This window comes from Symsagittifera roscoffensis, chromosome 9 (genome assembly GCF_963678635.1).
Source record: "Symsagittifera roscoffensis chromosome 9, txSymRosc1.1, whole genome shotgun sequence".
Classification (NCBI taxonomy): domain Eukaryota; kingdom Metazoa; phylum Xenacoelomorpha; order Acoela; family Convolutidae; genus Symsagittifera; species Symsagittifera roscoffensis.
The window spans coordinates 32608635-32625789 of NC_087070.1; the positions used below are offsets into that span (position 1 = coordinate 32608635).

Here is a 17155-nt window from a genome sequence, read left to right on the forward strand (position 1 = left end):
ATTTATAATTCTCTGCTTTGAAACTCAAAACTGATTAGATATAAAGGTAGGTTTTAATGCTACTCTTTTTCAAAACAAAGAAATTTATTTCATTTGATTATAATTGATTTTTTAGTTGATTTTCAAATGTTTCTAGAACGAAAAATGGCTCATTTTTTAATAAATTAAAAATTCTAACCCAATTTTCCACTATTTTGTTATGCTTCGTGATTTTCTTGAATCAATCTAAGCTTAAGATAGCTATTTGCTTCAGAATTTTCACGCAGCTCTTAATGTTACGGCAGCAGTCATTATTGCTAAATTTACAACTTTGAAAACATTTGTATCATTTTTTGTTTGATATTCGCTTCTGCGGCTTTCACAATAGGAGTGTTTTAAATTTCAGAAATTAGTTATTAGAGTTTGAAAAAAAATCGTGTAAAAAGTTTTGCTGTATGCTTCCTTGAAATCAAAATCACTATAAACAAAGCCTCATGATGATACCACACTCCGCCCGTCTTACTTGAGTTTTATTTAAATTAAATTGCGTCAAAACCAATTGACTTTACTCTTTAGTAATATCCAAATTGAAAATCATAATAATCGTAGACGTTTTATTAAAGAAAACAAAACAAAACCATAGTAACAAAAATGAACTTGTTTTCTTTTTTATTGATTTTTTATTGGGTCAGAAAATCTTTTGAACTTCATAAAACTGAACCTGTAAAAATTGAAGATAGGCTTTTAATTTGCTGTCTTAGACAATATTTACTGTTTTCATTTCCAATTGGGCAAAGGCCGCAGACATTTTTGCACAAAAAATATATTTTGTACTCAAAATTGAGCAATGGGTAGTCGAGAAAATTATCAGTTTTTCACTCGTAGTTTTCAAATTAACTTGACCCGAAAAAAAATTGATTTTCAAACAAAACTGAAATAGAGTTTGATCGAACTCTGCAATTCGCACGGCGAAGTCTGGCTTACCGTGTGTTTGATATCATCTTCTAATTTTTGCAGGTCGCGCTCCTAGATACTCCGTCGAACGCTAGATTGGCATTTTATTTGGTTCTTCTTCTCGCAAAACGTCCCAGAAATTTTTAAGGGGATATCTCCGGGTATGTTGAGAGAACGAAGTGACACAGAGAACCAAAAAACATCAAAATATCCCAGTCAGATAAAACCAGAACACAGTACGCAAAAAGATTTGATATACTACTCAACTTACCAAAAAACTGAAAAGTTAACTGAAAAAAGTTTAATGAAAAAATCGCAGAGAAGCTATCAGTGGGTCTTAATAGGCCTGTCGAATGTTGGTGCAATTGCATGAACTCCCCACATTTCAGACTGTTATGTTGTTCACCGAGCTCTTTTTTGCGACTCAAGGCCATTTTTTGCGTCTATAATTTTCAAGTGGTACCATTTTTGAAGCCGAATTTCTTAGGAAATCCTCTAGCTAGAGATCAAGTGAGAGTTCGTCCTCACACAATACCTATCGTTGCCTTGGCATAGGATCGAATACGCGATCAATCGATCTCAAAGTGAACCCGAAGTGCCTGAACTACCACTATGCGAAGTGCCTCAAATAGAGATCAAACGTCCTAATACTTAAGAATAGTGCGCCAACAAAGCAAATTTTTGATCCGACTAATGAGAATGGGTAAGAAATTTGTATTCGGATATGTTTTAGTTCAATTGTTTTTCACGCAAAATCAGATCGCACAAATAATAATTGAACTGGGTTGAGTGATATATTGTTTTGTAGCCCTTTTTTCTTGATTCCATTAACAGCGAAAAAATATCAAAAAGTGTTGGGAAAAACCGGTTCTAAGTTATTACCTTTTTGTCTAATTTCGAGTGAGTATAGCGACCCAGCATGCTTATTATAGAAGATTAGTCGCAGATTAGTAGAAAATGAGCATTGAAATTTTCATTTAAGCCCTGAAATTGTGGTAAATTTAGTTTTTGATCTTTTTAGCACCTTCTTGGGAACTTTTCATTTTGATTTTTTTTTTCGTTTTCCGACATGCTTTTCAAAATGAATATGGGAAGTTTCTAAAATCTAGTCCACCAAGAAAAAACAAGTTCAAATTATTTAAAAAAAGATAACTGTTTTAAAACATGGTCATAACATTCTGTGCTATTTGCACAGCAGCCGGCTATCCTTGTTCATTTTTTGGCATCATTTTGGATAAGTTGGCAAGAATTATCATTTTTGACCTAGCTAAGTTCAGCTTAATAGTTTCATCTAGCATGAATTGAAGTTTCAACCCTATATCTTAATTATTTGTAGAGAAACGGCAAAAACGTGAAGAAAGAAAATCGTTCATGTGTTTGATGAAATCAAGTGTCTAATTATTTGTTGAAGCCCATTGTAGCCAGAAAAATATATTGAAATCTTTTTTTTTGATGTTACAGGTTGTTCATCATCTACCAAAATTTAGCCTCATCAGTTTTTGCAGAATTTCGTAAAGTAGATCATTACCAGTCCAAACTGTCTGTTTATTTTGTAAATTTTCAACGGATTCTGCAACACGTCGATAACAGTTTTGTCGCTGATTCCGCAACAATGTTCTTCAACAAGGCTCTTTTTTCTTTGATCTTTTTTGAGCTTTCCTTTTTAGAGCTGTTTTGAATTCCACGAATAAATGACTAAAACACTTTATCGCTCAAAATTGCTCGAAAAACAGCCAAATTTGCGGAGTCCCCAACAAAAGTTTTGGATGAAATTTTTGCGGAATCTGCTCACATTTTGCGGAATCCGCTTGTTATTACGGAATTCGGAACAACTAGCTATAAATACTCGTAGCGGAATCAGCGACAAAAACATAGGCCTGCAAAAATTAGGCTATAGTTATTTGTGCTTGGAACCCACGAAAGTTTCGTAAGTGGAATCCACTCATATTTTTAACTTGCTTAGGGTTTCGCCTCTGAAATTGAATGACCTACAAAAACCATAAAGTGCGCCTATTCATTGCACAGTTTACTTCGTAATGGTATAATTTTTTTGAAGTGTTTGTCATATGTTTGAAACTTTTAACTGTGTTGCTGACATTAAAGTCTTAGGGATCGAAACATTATGTGCTTCATGAACAGTAACTGGCTATCTTTGTTTTTATTATAATTAACCAATTATCATTTCTTACAATATTATATCAGGCCTAAAATGTTTACCTGAAAAAAAAAGACAATTCAGATAAGTACACATCTTATTCTTATTATTATTTTTTTGTTATACTCCACTCTCCTAAGGCATAAAAAAAGTTGAAGATTTTATAACAAAATGGCGACGTAATTTTTGTGAAAACTATGAAATGCATGATATTATTAGGATACTGGTGAAAAGAAGCTTTTTCTACTTAATTCAGCCTCGAACTGATTTTCTCTATTTTTTGTAATTTTCTGCACATAAATTTCATAAAATGGACCAAATGCGTTTTTAAGTGTCGTTTAATTCGCATTAGTTTGCAATTTTCTAGCTTAATTTGACGCTCGGGATATCAACTCTGCATTCGTATATCACAACCTGTGTCCAATTTTGTAATAAAAATTTTTATTTTCGTTTAGTATCATCTAGGCGAATATAAACGAAAAGACCCTTACTTTTGGGCAACATAATGCCTATATTCGTGCGTATGTATATTCATTCAATTGTTACACACTTATAATTCTTACTCATTATAGCAAATTCATACTTTTATAACTATTCCAAAAATTTTTGACAGAATAAATTATTTGAAAAAAAAATATTGAGCTGGAAAAACAAATTTTAAACTTGAAGTTTTTTTTTCTAAAAATCATTCAATAAAGGTGTGAAACTACAAAAAATACTTATTTCATTTTTTTCTTCTTTGAAGTATCTGTTATTGTTTACTTCTTCTTCAGAGGCAAAACTGCGGAAACTATGGAAACATGCAACCCTTTTGTTCATTCTTTTGTTGTTAGTAAATCATCTACCGATTGAGTTACTTCTCAGTCCACACGCAAATTGATTTTTTATTCGATTTTTCTCTCTTCACTTTTTTCGATTACAAACAAATTGCTGAAAAGGTAAAACAAGTAGTAATCAAAACCACTTATAGATTGAAATACCTTTCACCGCGTCCTTGTTTATTTACCATTTATTTTAGTTACACAGATGTGAATAAAACAAATATTGCTTTTTGTTCATTTTTACCTTGGCGCCATTTTGTCAACAATTTTATCATCAGTATCTCGATTTCAATTTCCTTTGTATATTTTTTTCATTAGTTGTGGATTTTATCGCCCGCGTAACTACCGATTTATGCTAATTTTGAATTAGACTGAGGTAGATTCTTTTCGACTCAATAAGGTTTGAAAATTGCGAGTTTTTTGAAGTGAAAAGCTTGCTGATTACAATGCTTAAGGCGCTAAAAAGGATTGAAAAATTTGAATCGTAGAGTTAAAACGCAATCAGAGTATTACACGCGGAACCACCTCTCGCCTGGAGATTCATATTGCAAATTACTTTGGGAGCATCTTTTTTATATTCTATCGTAACGGATCAATTCTTTTGAAAAACAGCAAAATATATTACACCATTTTTTGCATTCAGTTTATTGCCCTAGTTTTTAATAATTTGAAATTGTGGAGTTTGTTTGTATTATTTGTTTAGTTCATTGTGTTGATCGGGAAAATAATTACCAGGAAAGCAATAAATCATAAAATTATTCGCTGACCTTCATAAAAGCTGATGTTTTTTGCTTTTCTTAATATCAAAAAGCGGAAATAAAAATAGTTCGTGTCACGATTTGCTTGTGTATTAGACTTAGAAAATAATGGAGTCTTCAAGCACTGACAATCAATCTTATGAATCTCAAACAGTCCCAATTCAATCTCAAGAACCAGAGTTGCAAGAGAATGGTAAGAAAAAGAAAAATGCATCGTTTTTGAAGAGCTTCTCCAACTGCTGGAAAACACCAGAAACTGAACCAGTCAACTTTGAGGCTCTGAAACTTGACGAAAGGTAAGTGAAATTTTGTCTACTTTTCTTAGGAAGACCAAATTGAAATTCCAAGCTCTCCTAGAGCATTAAAAGACCCTGCTTTGACCATTTTTTTTTGCGCGCAGGCGATTTTTTGAAAAGTTTTGACCAAAAAAACTTCGCGTTTATTCGGCACGTGCTCCCCCTTCAAAATTAGTATATTGGCAAAGAGGGGTCTTTAGAAAACATTTAGGGTTTGCCAGCAAAAAATGAAGGTCCCAAAATAGTAACAGATGGGAAACCTTTGGGTAGTCAGGGGGTCGAAACACTGAGGAGAAAGGGACGTCCGTAGACCCCTCTAAATCCGTCCTGGTATTGTGTTCAGGCGCACACTCAGACATCTACAAAGTTTTTGTATTAACCATAACCCAGTGTCAAATCTGAAAGAACGTCATTAGATCAAAAGGTCTGTTTTCACACATATCTGAGCGGAAAACAGTTTCAATTCTTTATAAGTGTAGACCAAAATTTTTTTCCGCCAAATTGAACTTTGTTTGATGTTTCATAAAAGTGGAAGCAAATGCGGCCGGTGATTGCAAAAACAGAGCAGAAAAGTTCTTTTACTGTTATGTTTTAAACAAAATCAATTTTTAAACAAAAACACAAAATATTTTAAATTCTTTTTCATCGTAATTTAGGTCGTAGGGCGTACGAGGAATGAAGCTTATAAAAACGACCTACTATAAAACTCACTAATATTTTTAAAAAACAACAACTTAGTTACCTGCTTCATCAACTTTGAAGCTATGTTTAAAAAATTTACGTTAGAATGGTGTCTGATGTATTACCGCCGGGCAGCGTATCACTTATATTGATATTATTATTAGCCTGAGGCATTTATGACTGCGATCTGGATTTGAACTACACTAATTATTATCACTTTGGGCTAATACTGGAATTGACAAAGATTTGCTGACTTTTGACAAGTTAGACAAAATAACAACAGAAATGAAAAAAAATCTCAGCAGAACACAAAACAGAAAAAAGGGACAAACAAAACTTGATATAAGTCTCGATCGAACAAAAACTGCACAGAAATTTGCAACTAACAAAATTTACTAGCAAAGACTAGAAAACAATACTTAAATTAGTTCATATTTCGCTTAATTGTATTATAATCTCAATTGTGTACTTCTCAATTTTATAGAAAAAAAATATACTATTTAATTGGGACTCAACTTTTAATAATCTTGATTGGAAACTCATAACAGTAAAAACAAATTGTAATTCCGCATCAGAAATTTTTTCTAAAAATTATTAACTCTAAGATAAAAAAATAGGCTACAAAGTCTAGTGACATCAGGTGCCCGATTGAAAGACAGGCCTTTAAATGATGCTCAAAAAAATGGTTTTTCTATATCCCTTGCTCTTTTTTTGGGTTTTAAGTGTCCTTTAGTTGAAACGGATTAGATTCAAAGATATAAGTCATCTGACATTTTTAGAAAATTTTGTTTATTCCATTTTTTACCGCAAAAACGAAGCAACCACCTACAAATTGCTTCCTTTTTATGTCAAGAACTAGCTTTAAATACTGAAATCAAACAGAAGAATCTGAAATTCATTAAAAAAATAAAAACAAATTTTAAAAATAAAACTCCAGTGCGATTAACCAGGTTTTGCATACTTGTAAGCTATAGTATTTTTTTATGCATGAAGCACTGAATATTTTGGTCAAAATTACGTTAGCAAAAAAATAAATGTTTCTTAAGATATACGTATTTGACTATTCTAAACTCCCGCTAGAATTTCATAAGAATCAATTATATTAAATTTTCATTGTCGGTATCCAAAAAAGCAAAAAATTGGTTTTAATTGATCAAAAATGGATTGTAATTTTTTTTCGGCAAATCAAAAAATTGCATTTTGTTCGATGATAATTGATTATAATGAAATGTGATTTTTTCTGTAACACTAAATTTCTTAAGTCCAAAATTTTAAAACACAGTGCAGTGTCTCAAACAATTGACTATTTTTTTGGCGTAACGCACGCTTTATTAGAAAAATGCAAAAGTGATACATACTTTGGCTAATCGCTGGGTTATCTTGTTTTCAAGTTTTTCCTTTCGCATTTTTTTTCTCATACGTTTTTTTAGTTTCCCAAACTTTGCTTATCTTTTTACACTTTTCGTCAACCAATTTAATTTTTTTCCTTGGGGTCCGGCAGGGGTTTTGAGTTTGACGGGCAGGTGTCTGTAATATTTTGGGGCTGGTAAATTGGGGGATAAAGAAGAAATGCAGATGTGTGTATGCGGGAGTGAAAAAATAAGGATGTCGATGTCTGTATGCGGGCGCGAAAAAAAAGTGGGTGCTGAGGTGAAAAAATGGGGATGTCGAACTTCGTAGATGGGCATTAACACGGTGATGAGCATGCTCGTTGAGCTTCTAGTTATGAAGAACGTTGCAAAAATTGGAGTAAACATTTTACGATATTTACTCGAAAAACACAAAAACCTAAAATTTATTGGTCGCTTTATTAATTTATTGGTAGCTTTCTTTGTTTATTGGTCTAATATATCTGGTTTATTGGTTGCTTTATTGTAGCGAGGATGGAGAGGGGGATTGGTTGAAATTTTTTAGTGCCAAAGAAAAAGAAAAGGCGGTCAAAACAAATGAAAGACTACGGAATCAGAGGTCAAAGAGCTGTATTCCTGCAGAGGGAGAGGGACTTGGAGGTAAAAGTCAAACTGAAGAGGTCAAATCTGAAGGGCCAGGAGGAAGAAAGGTCAAATTTGAGGAAGATAAATACGAGATGATCGCTGATTCTCAAATGGCTGAAACACAAAAGGTAAGTATCGATCAAATTAAATGCAAAATAATTTGATCAAAAAATGTTCAATTAAAACAGACTTTTAATTTTTGTGTTTCAATGTTGATTTTTAACCAGGGTGACAAACAATTTGCGTCACGCGCTGTTCCAGAGGCACCGGACGTCTGGAGTCCGGAAGAGGCGGCAACTCTGATCAAGGCAGTTTGGCGGGCCAGAGAGACCAGGAGATCCATGCCACACATCACACCACTGACGACCACGACGAAAAAGCCATGATGGCCATACATATATCCATGCTTAGAACAAAAGAACCATGGATGTGATTTTCGTGTTTAATTTATGACTTATAGCTCTTAATGAATAGAAGTGTATGTTAAAGAAATTTTGTTGATAACAGAAATATGATTGATGTGATGTGATGTTTAAACTCTAGATTAATTTTTGAAAAACGCCACTTGAATACGAGCTTACTTTTTTGTTCACAGCTTAAAAAGTCATCCCAGTTTTGAATCATAGTAGCCTAACTTAAACACTAGTTTTTTTTTCAAAAAAAATCAAGATAATTTTTGCATTGATTTATAGTTTGACTTTGATTTGACGCCCAATTGAATAATGAAGAACAAACTTTTTTTAAAAATTTCTTACTGAGATCATCAACAAAGGTTCAATTGAATGACTTGCGCCCCATAAAACAAAAATAAATCAAGCTTAAATCCCATTAAACAAGGTAAAAAGAGTCATTTTCAAGGATTATAAAGGTAGTCCGTATTAAGAGCCCTCAATAGCCCTTAGTGTCATTAGCAATACAAGCATGATCGATTTCTCCAAGTTCAATTTAAAGCCATTTAGAGGAATTAAATCAATAACATTCCAGTACTAATAGGCAATCGATTAAAGTTGTTAGAACGAAAGGAATCTTTTTCGAAAATCATTGCTCTCATTCCTTTTCAATTTGCAATAAAACCACAAAAAAATTGTTTAGTTTTTCCAAAAATAATTTTCCGCAACCTAATTTAAGTATATAAATTTAACAAAATAAAACTCAAACTGAAAATTCTTCAGTTTAAAACAAGTAAAAAAAATTATTTGATTAAAATATTTGACAAAAAAGCATTAAAAACTCAAAATGAAAGCCACCAAGACTAGTCAAAATAGAGTAAAAAGAGACCGTCCCTACGATCACCCTAATATTCTTGAATCGGCGAACAAAAAAGAGTCAAATTTCCAAGAAACAGAATGTCTCAAATACGCTATTATGGATGTTCCCCAAAATTATCCTCAGTACCCAACTGTCGACCAGGCTGAGTTGCAGCCCATGATGCCTAATCAGGGCTACTATATTGAGACTGGGCCAGTGTTCGCTTCTTCAGGGGGAGATGTGTTTCCAGCTTATACCTACACTTCAGATGTAAGTTTACAAATATTAAGACAATATTGAAAAAATTTGTTTTCAGGCTCAAAATCAAATTAATAACAGGAATAACGGTAAAATTCTCAAGCTGTCAAAAATCCTTTTTGGTTATCCTGGTTTGTGATCCTGGCTGATTGTTTGTAAAACACAATGCATTTTTTGCACTGTACCAAAGTTCTACATAGAAACAATGATTGCTTCCAGGCAGGGGCGGATCTTGGATTTTATCGAGGGGAATGGGAGGGGGTTTGGTTAGCGGATTTTCAAAAACTTTTCGAAGTCCTCCACCCCCAAGTCCCTCTCCCTCTGCAGGAATACAGCTCTTTGACCTCTGATTCCGTAGTCTTTCATTTGTTTTGACCGCCTTTTCTTTTTCTTTGGCGCTAAAAAATATCAGCCAATCCCCCTCTCCATCCTCGCTACAATAAAGCAACCAATAAACCAGATAGATTAGACCAATAAACAAAGAAAGCTACTAATAAATTAATAAAGCGACAAATAAATTTTAGGTTTTTGTGTTTTTCGAGTAAACATCGTAAATTGTTTACTCGACTTTTTTCAGGTCGACCAAAATGATTTTCCAAGCTCTTTTAAATCGTTATAAAAACCCTATTTTGACCAAATTTCCTGCAATTTCCTCCTTTCAAAATTCGTATTTATTGGTGCCAAAGCGCCTTCAAAATTTTTTTAGGGTCAGCCCGCCAAAAATGGATGTCATAAAATAATACCAAAGGGGGACCCTCTGGTTGGTGAGGGGGGTCGAATCACTGAGGTAAAAGGGCGTCAGCTCTCCCGTCCCCTAAATCGGCCCTTGCTTTTAGGGATTGTTTTACGAGCCGAGAGTCGTGGCGAATGTACGTGAACGAAAACGAATGATGAGCATCAACTCGGCTTTTGAGGAACTTCGTCTGCACATACCAACGTTTCCCTACGAGAGACGCCTGTCCAAAATAGATACTCTAAGACTGGCCATAGCATACATTGGACTGCTCCAGGCTATTCTGGATTCGGGCAAGGGGCCCAAGGAGTTCCTAGCCCAGATTAAACTGGACGAGAGAAGCAATACTCTGAATGACGAGCCCTGGAATACAAGCGGTAACTATTTCAATGCTCTTTAAAAATATAAAACAAATTTTGACGTCTTTTGGCATTTGGTTGATTCGTTTTTTGAATAAGGAGCACCAAAATATAAGCGCCAACTTTTATTAATGAAGCAACAACATGAAATATTTATCACTCGAAATCATATTTGAAAAAAATATATACTGCGTTTCGGTTTTTCTGGAGTGAGGGAACGAGGACAATATAAAAGTTTGAACATTTCCAGGACATTATATATTGATAAATTTTAACTTTCGAGCTCTTCTAAAAGCCATAAAGACTGTCAATTTCAGCAAAATTTCAGTCAGAAAAACAGTTTTTTTTTCCGGAGCGCAATTCAAATTATTTTTATAAATTGGCATCCAAAACTCTAGACCTGGCCGGCCAGAATTGGATTTCCTTAAGAGGGGCGTACCCTGCCCTCTGATTATTAACGTTTTGGTCTAATTATCAGTAAACATTTCATTGATTTTAAGATATCATAGGTTACTCGATATTACATACCACCAAAGGTGGGGGTATTGCTAAAATGAAGCCAAAAAAACTTAGGAAAGTTACGTTTTTTCTCATCAACAATGGAGCCTAGATTTCACCTTTTTGTTTTAGACTTGACTTCAAGATTGGACTGGGTGACGTGGGATTGAAAATGCACTAACAACTTTTCTATTTCAGAAAAAAAACTTTAAAATATGTTCTGCAAACTTAACCAGTTTTTGGCAGTTTTAAATCAAAGTCACCCAAAAATTGAAATTTTGTGGAATATAAGAAATCTTGTGGAATATAATGCCACCTGCATTGAATCTATATTTGTACAAATGTTTATAAATGAATAAATCAACATTCATATATCTTTTATATATAAAAATAATGAAATTTTTGACTTGATTCATTCAAACATTGCCTAAAAAACGTCCAAGCAAAAGTTATTGCCACATTTGCAGCCCACATGATTTAAAAATTTTTGTTCTATTCTTTCACGCACAAACAGCTATATAAACAGCTATATAAAACTGCTCTTATCGTTGCTTAATCTTCGAGTCATGATTGTTTTTCAGCAAATCTTAAGTAGAATTTGTGAACACTTTTGATGAAAACTTCCAAAAATGTAAAACCATAATGCAAAACACAAAACGGTTAGTCGTATACTATTGTACCGTCTCGACCAATTGGCTTGCGTCAATTACTTGCCGTCCCAGAGCTGATTTCCTGGGTTGACGTCCCGTAGCTAATCAGCACTCCCCCAGCATTTTAACTGAAATGCAGGTCTGGACATAGTTCGATAACGTAGACAACTAAGGGGCATCTTTGTACATAGATTCAAATGATAGTTTTTTTGCAATACTATATCAGTTATGAGTACCCCAGCTTATCATCAATACTTCAGCGTAATATCAAAGAAAAAGTTGTCAGAAGTTTTGTTTTTCACTTTCATTTATACCCTTTGACATAATTGCACGCTTCTTGAGATTTCTGAGATATATTCAACTCATTAGCTTAATTGATATGGGTTTATAATGCATACGGTATCAAAGATGACTTCAGATTGATTCATAGGGTGTTCGAATATGGGCAGACATTAATTTATGCAAGTTGGGAACAATGTATTCTCGCAGATCTTGTTATGATCCAAATGAAAAAATGCTAAGACAGCATTGGGACAGTACTGGATTAGTGCTGCTCCCAGGTCAAAGTCCGCGAATTATTCTTTACACTTTCATTTCATAGTCTGGACAAGTTTTTATACCGAAATTCTAAAAAAAAACTGCCTTTAATATACAATTTTTCAAAATTATGAAATAATTATCACACAGTAAATGTACAGCAAGTTCAAATTATATAGACAGTAATGTCTGAGAACACAATTAACACAGAAAAAACCTTGAACTAGTAATTTTTTTAAGCATTTCTTTTCAGCAACCGAAAAAACGAAACGAAGTGGAAAATTGTTGAGCTACCGACCGCTTTTTATCAACCCAAAAATCATAAATCAACCCAACTCAATAAATTGTTAATATAGTGTTACAAAAATCAAAATTCTATATAAAAATTACTTGAGCCTATAAATTTTGAACTATGAGCTTTGATTTGATTTGAAATGTGATTTTGAACCTCATCTGGGAGTTCTGATTTGATTGATACACACCTTGGGCACAATTTTTCTTTTAATTTCCTTCCCTATAATAATTCCCAGTACTAAACAGATACAAGATTTAATTTTCATTTCCTAAAGCAGAATAAGGACTCCTTGATTTCCTCCAGTACCTTTTAGGTTAATTATTGGAGCCTGGTTTGGATATATTAGAAGCCTTGAATAGATTGCTCTAAAATTACTTGTCAAATTGAAATCTTTTATCAGATAAACTATCGTTGAAAAACTGAAATAACCTATTTAGAAAAAAAGGTAACAATATAACTACCATTCCTTTTTATTCGACTTTTTCTGCAGCTTAAAAAAATTTGTCAATCTGACGGGAAGTCATTTTAACTATATTTTTGGATCTTTTTTTTGTCAATTGTTCTGCCTTGCTTGCTAGGCGTTTTTGATGGGATTTTTTATATATCATCTGAAAATAATTGATGCCGGGAGCTCAAAGTTAAAACTATTATATTCACCTGCTAAATTGTTTGTTTAGAAAATTGTGGGTCTGTAAATGACCAATTTCATTATGACATCAAGCTCGCTTTTATAATAGAGCACAAAAAACTGGTCGAATGCTTCCGAATTCCCCAGACAAAGTTTTCTATCTTTTAACTACATGTAAGCATTGTAGTAAAATTCCACAGACAAATATTTGGAATCCGGATCACTGGCAAAATGAACTAAGCTTGACGTCACAGTTCTGGGATATTTAGCATGCGCTATTTTTGATGTATTAAAGCATAAGCGGCTAAAAAAATCTGGCTCAGAATTCACTCCGAACCATATTGAGGCGATATTCTGGACTGATTGAGGGTATTTCCCTTTGTAATCCCCTCCCCCAAACAACAAGTAACAAAAATTAAAATCCCCCGTACACGTCTACCACTATAGGGGGCTGTGAAATTACTGCATGCTCAATTGAGAAAAAGCCTTCAATGATACGCTACTAGATTGGAATGATATCAGTTTTTAGTTTACACGGCGTTACGAGTTAAACAGAAAATGCGTGAAGAGTTAAAGCGTGAAGCGTTAAACAGAGAATGCAAATTTTTATTCTAAAAATTTGTATTTATAAAATATTTGTTTTTATTAATTATTTAATCAAGTCAAAACACATCATTCAAAATCATTCAAATCAAGCATTTTAGCATTCTCTTTTGAACCAAATATTTAAGAAGCCTTAAGAAACGACCGAGTCAACTTGAAGAGTTGAAAAGAGAAAAAACTATAGATATTTCTGTGAAATAATTTCAAAATGTAGCCCATTTTTTTTTCATTTTAAAAAACCCCGGTGCCAAAAAAGTCTGAATTCCGCGCATGCAGCCTTTTTTGTGAAACATTTTTTTCCACCAAACTGCTTGTTATGAACTCAGTTTAAAACAAATTTTAAAAGTAGTAAAAGATTTGAATTCCTCATATGAGAAATACAAGTTCAAAAAATAAGATAAAGTCGATTAAAAAAACAGCGCCATTGTTAGAAAAAATTATTTCACAAATATTTGCTTAAATAGTTTGGCAAACACATGAACAGTATCGGCACATCAAGTACCAGGTGCGAGTTCTGTGCAGGTTTTATATGGTTCTGGAGTTCTCCTGAAGCGAAGTTCGTATTGAACGCTGGATTTTTAATGGCCGGCTTAATACATTGATCTTGATTAGCTGGATAAAAGCGTTGGCACAACCAAAAACTCTGAAGAAAACTAACGCTTTTGTCTACTGCTTGTACACAAACCGATGCTTCAGTCTTTGATGTCTCAAGGCAGAAATAATCATCAGTGAAATTGAGGCCTAATATGATAGTGATAAAAAAGCGGATGTCTATTTCGATGAGTTGGTAATAAACTGGCAAGCATTTCGAATTGCATCGGCACTTCATTTCACAAGTTTAACTTCTCCTGAAAATTCAGTTGACTCTTTTTGGTGAAACCTGTAAAAATTTGCCACGACAGTTGAGGTACTTGGAAAATCTTTGCAAGATGCCTGAGTTTTGTAAACACCCGTAGAAAAATGATTTCGCAATTTTTAGTTGCTTAGATACTGCAAAGATATCTATGGTTACATTGTTTTCGAAAACATGACAAAAACATGACTTGTCAAGATATTATAACGATACGCATGATACTTATTGTTGGCAGCGTGTTGCTGAGCGATTCCATTTTTCAGTAAAAATTTCTTCAGCCCGAGAAAAGTTTTCTAGTTTTAGTTTTTGTTGGCTTTACTCAATGAAAATGGGCTAAAATACAAGCTTTTATACGTTGTTTGTATCAAAAATGGAGGACTTCAATTTGATGTATCACCAAACCCAATCTGATGACTATTCGTGGCACCTGATTTTATGTAGTAGAGATTTTAAAAAGAACTAGAACACCCAAAGACAAAGAACCTCCCCTTACATTGGTCGGAACAGAAAAAAGGCTGCAATATTTTTGTAACAGTGTTAGTCAATGCTGCATTAACTCCAGACTCCAGACTAACAAATAAATGATACTATTTAACCTATTTTGGGACGCATTTAAAAATTATAAATGTCTAAATTTATCTCAAAATTTTTTGTCAACACTCTTTGTACTATTACAATTAAAATGCGTCTGAAAAAATCACATTCATGTAAAATACATTTCGTGTGACTTGTAGTCTAAAACTTAAACCAGCCCAATCTTGATCAGAGTTTGAGCGATTAATTTTCGTGATGAGGGACGGTTTTCCAAGTGTTTAAAATTTTTTTAAATGGTTCACATTTAATGACCGTATTTTATTAAAATAAGTTTCCGGCACCGCAGGCAATTTTTTGAAAATTTTCGGCGTGCGTTTTACCTTAAAATTAGTATGTATTGAGTCTGAAAACCGCAAAGATCCAACATTTAAGTTTGGTTGACGTTGACTGAAAACTGATGCCGCAAAAAAGAACCAAAAGGGAAGTTTTGGTTGGCGAGGGGGTCGAATCCCTGAAGAAAGAGCAGCCCCCTCCTTCGCCCCTCCCTCTTCGCCTCTCCCTCATCCCCCTCAAAAATCTACACCTGGTATTGATTTAAGTATTTAATCCTGAAATTGTCTGTGACGAGGATAGATTGAGAATAAATAAACCTGCCGAATTATAAACCAAACGAAAACGCGGGGAGTGTATGAGCCAACCGAAACATTATGTCACATCAAAGAAAAATGCATAAATTTTGTCACTGTTACATAATTTTTAAATAACTACTAAAAATACTTCGGCTGGCTTATATATTATATATTTCGAGACAGTTTTCTTATCCGATCGAAACCTTCCATAACAGCAATTCAAGCTGATTTTTTTTCTACGACATCTCAGGTTGATTTTAAAACCGTTCTTTTTACTTAGTCCGAATATCAATTTTTCAACATTTTAAACTGATAATATTTTCCTTCGATCTGATGGACTAGAATTAACTCATTCTGTTTTCACTTTTAAACTAAATTATAATTAAGCCGAATATGTCACAATTATAAGTTTTTAGATACCTGAAAATTTAGGTTTTTCCAACTGCGGTCGACATATTTTTTTTACTTCAATCCACCCAAGTTTCAAAACGCGAAAGAAATTAAACTTCGACTTTGCTCTGCTGTTTTTTCATGTATCCGGCTTTCAAAAACTATGAGTAAAACGAGAGTAAAATAAATCTAATGCTTTGCAGATAATACTTAGTGATGTTATTTGACAGAAAATGAGATAAAAAAAAATCTTTTTTATTGCAGCCAGAGCTTTTTTCCAGTCCTGCATTGAAATTACCATCTTTGGAGAAATAAACGCAATTTTAGTGCTTGGGTGGAAGATATTTTTTTCTTTTGTCATATATCTAGGCTACTCTATGTTCCTTTTTAGTCTCGCATTTCTTGCCTTCTTGTTTTTGCCAACCCCTTGATAACCGGTTGGTGAAGTTTTGAACAGATAGTTTTGATAGGTTGAAAATTGTTTCCTTGAGATTGCTAAAATAAACAGTGGTCTGAGGAATGCAACAATTGAAAATCATCTCAGTCCCAACAAGAGCTGCAATGAGATTTTTTACAACTATTTTTCCAGTGAGAAAAAAAATCGAAGTTTTGATTTTCAAATTAAATTTCGAACGACCGTGCCAAGTTGGCAATTGCCTTTGATTATTTCTTTAGTTAAAAATTTAGGTTAAAAATATCAGTCTCTTATACGCTTTTAAACACATTAATCAATAATTTTTTTTTCTTTAATTCGTGTCACCATCACCCTTGCATTGTCCCGCTAAAAATAATCAAAACAATGATGTAGTAAAACGAAATGTTGGTGAAATATTAGTGAAAGAATTCTAGATTCAAGCATCGAAACAAAAACTTCTGTTTGGATTTTTTTTTCATTGAAATCAGGAAAAAAAAACTATTTTCCATAACACAAGAATGCAAAAAACTGAGAAGACAACAAAAACGACAAAAAATTGTATATTCCGCGTCCGTGAACTAATAACAACTAAGAAATTAATATCGGCAGATTAATTGTGAATATATCTAAAAATGTTTTATTGGGTTCATTGAATTTACATTATGATAACTGTTCCGACTTTCATTTTAGTTCATTACATTTATTTTCTTTTTTTTATTACTGCTCCATAATATTTACAATTAGAATTACTATTACAATTTACTATAAAAAAAAGGCTATTTGAATGAAAATGGGCTAAAATACAAGCTTTTATACGTTGTTTGTATCAGAAATGGAAGAATTTAATTTGATGTATCACCAAACCCTTAAATAGTTTGGCAAACACA

The 17155-nt window shown here is 33.3% G+C and overlaps 3 protein-coding genes across 3 annotated transcripts in view; all 3 read left to right on the forward strand.

Annotated features, from left to right (window-relative positions):
- Positions 1-8300, forward strand: part of LOC134854219 (uncharacterized) — a 34109-nt gene extending 25809 nt beyond the window's left edge. The window contains exons 2-4 of the mRNA XM_063870387.1: positions 4764-4963; positions 7559-7766; positions 7866-8300. Coding sequence (XP_063726457.1) covers positions 4776-4963; positions 7559-7766; positions 7866-8024 — 555 coding nt within the window. The 5' untranslated portion in view covers positions 4764-4775 and the 3' untranslated portion in view covers positions 8025-8300. The remainder of the gene's footprint in view (positions 1-4763; positions 4964-7558; positions 7767-7865) is intronic.
- Positions 1-17155, forward strand: part of LOC134854648 (transmembrane protein 208-like) — a 412118-nt gene that overhangs the window by 282529 nt on the left and 112434 nt on the right. The gene's annotated exons all lie outside the window — the stretch shown is intronic.
- LOC134854528 (achaete-scute homolog 5-like) lies at positions 8636-11041 on the forward strand. The gene is made up of 3 exons (XM_063870826.1): positions 8636-9156; positions 9981-10254; positions 10867-11041. The coding sequence occupies exons 1-3, from the start codon at positions 8875-8877 to the stop codon at positions 10902-10904; spliced, it is 594 nt and encodes a 197-aa protein (XP_063726896.1). The 5' UTR covers positions 8636-8874; the 3' UTR covers positions 10905-11041.

Bases quoted from the DNA above. Each gene is read 5' to 3' on its own strand.
- LOC134854528 (XM_063870826.1), top strand. From the start codon at position 8,875: ATGAAAGCCACCAAGACTAGTCAAAATAGAGTAAAAAGAGACCGTCCC. The intron at 9,157-9,980 runs GTAAGTTTACAA...CCTTGCTTTTAG, and splicing joins CTTATACCTACACTTCAGAT to GGATTGTTTTACGAGCCGAG. The intron at 10,255-10,866 runs GTAACTATTTCA...TTTTTGTTTTAG, and splicing joins CGAGCCCTGGAATACAAGCG to ACTTGACTTCAAGATTGGAC.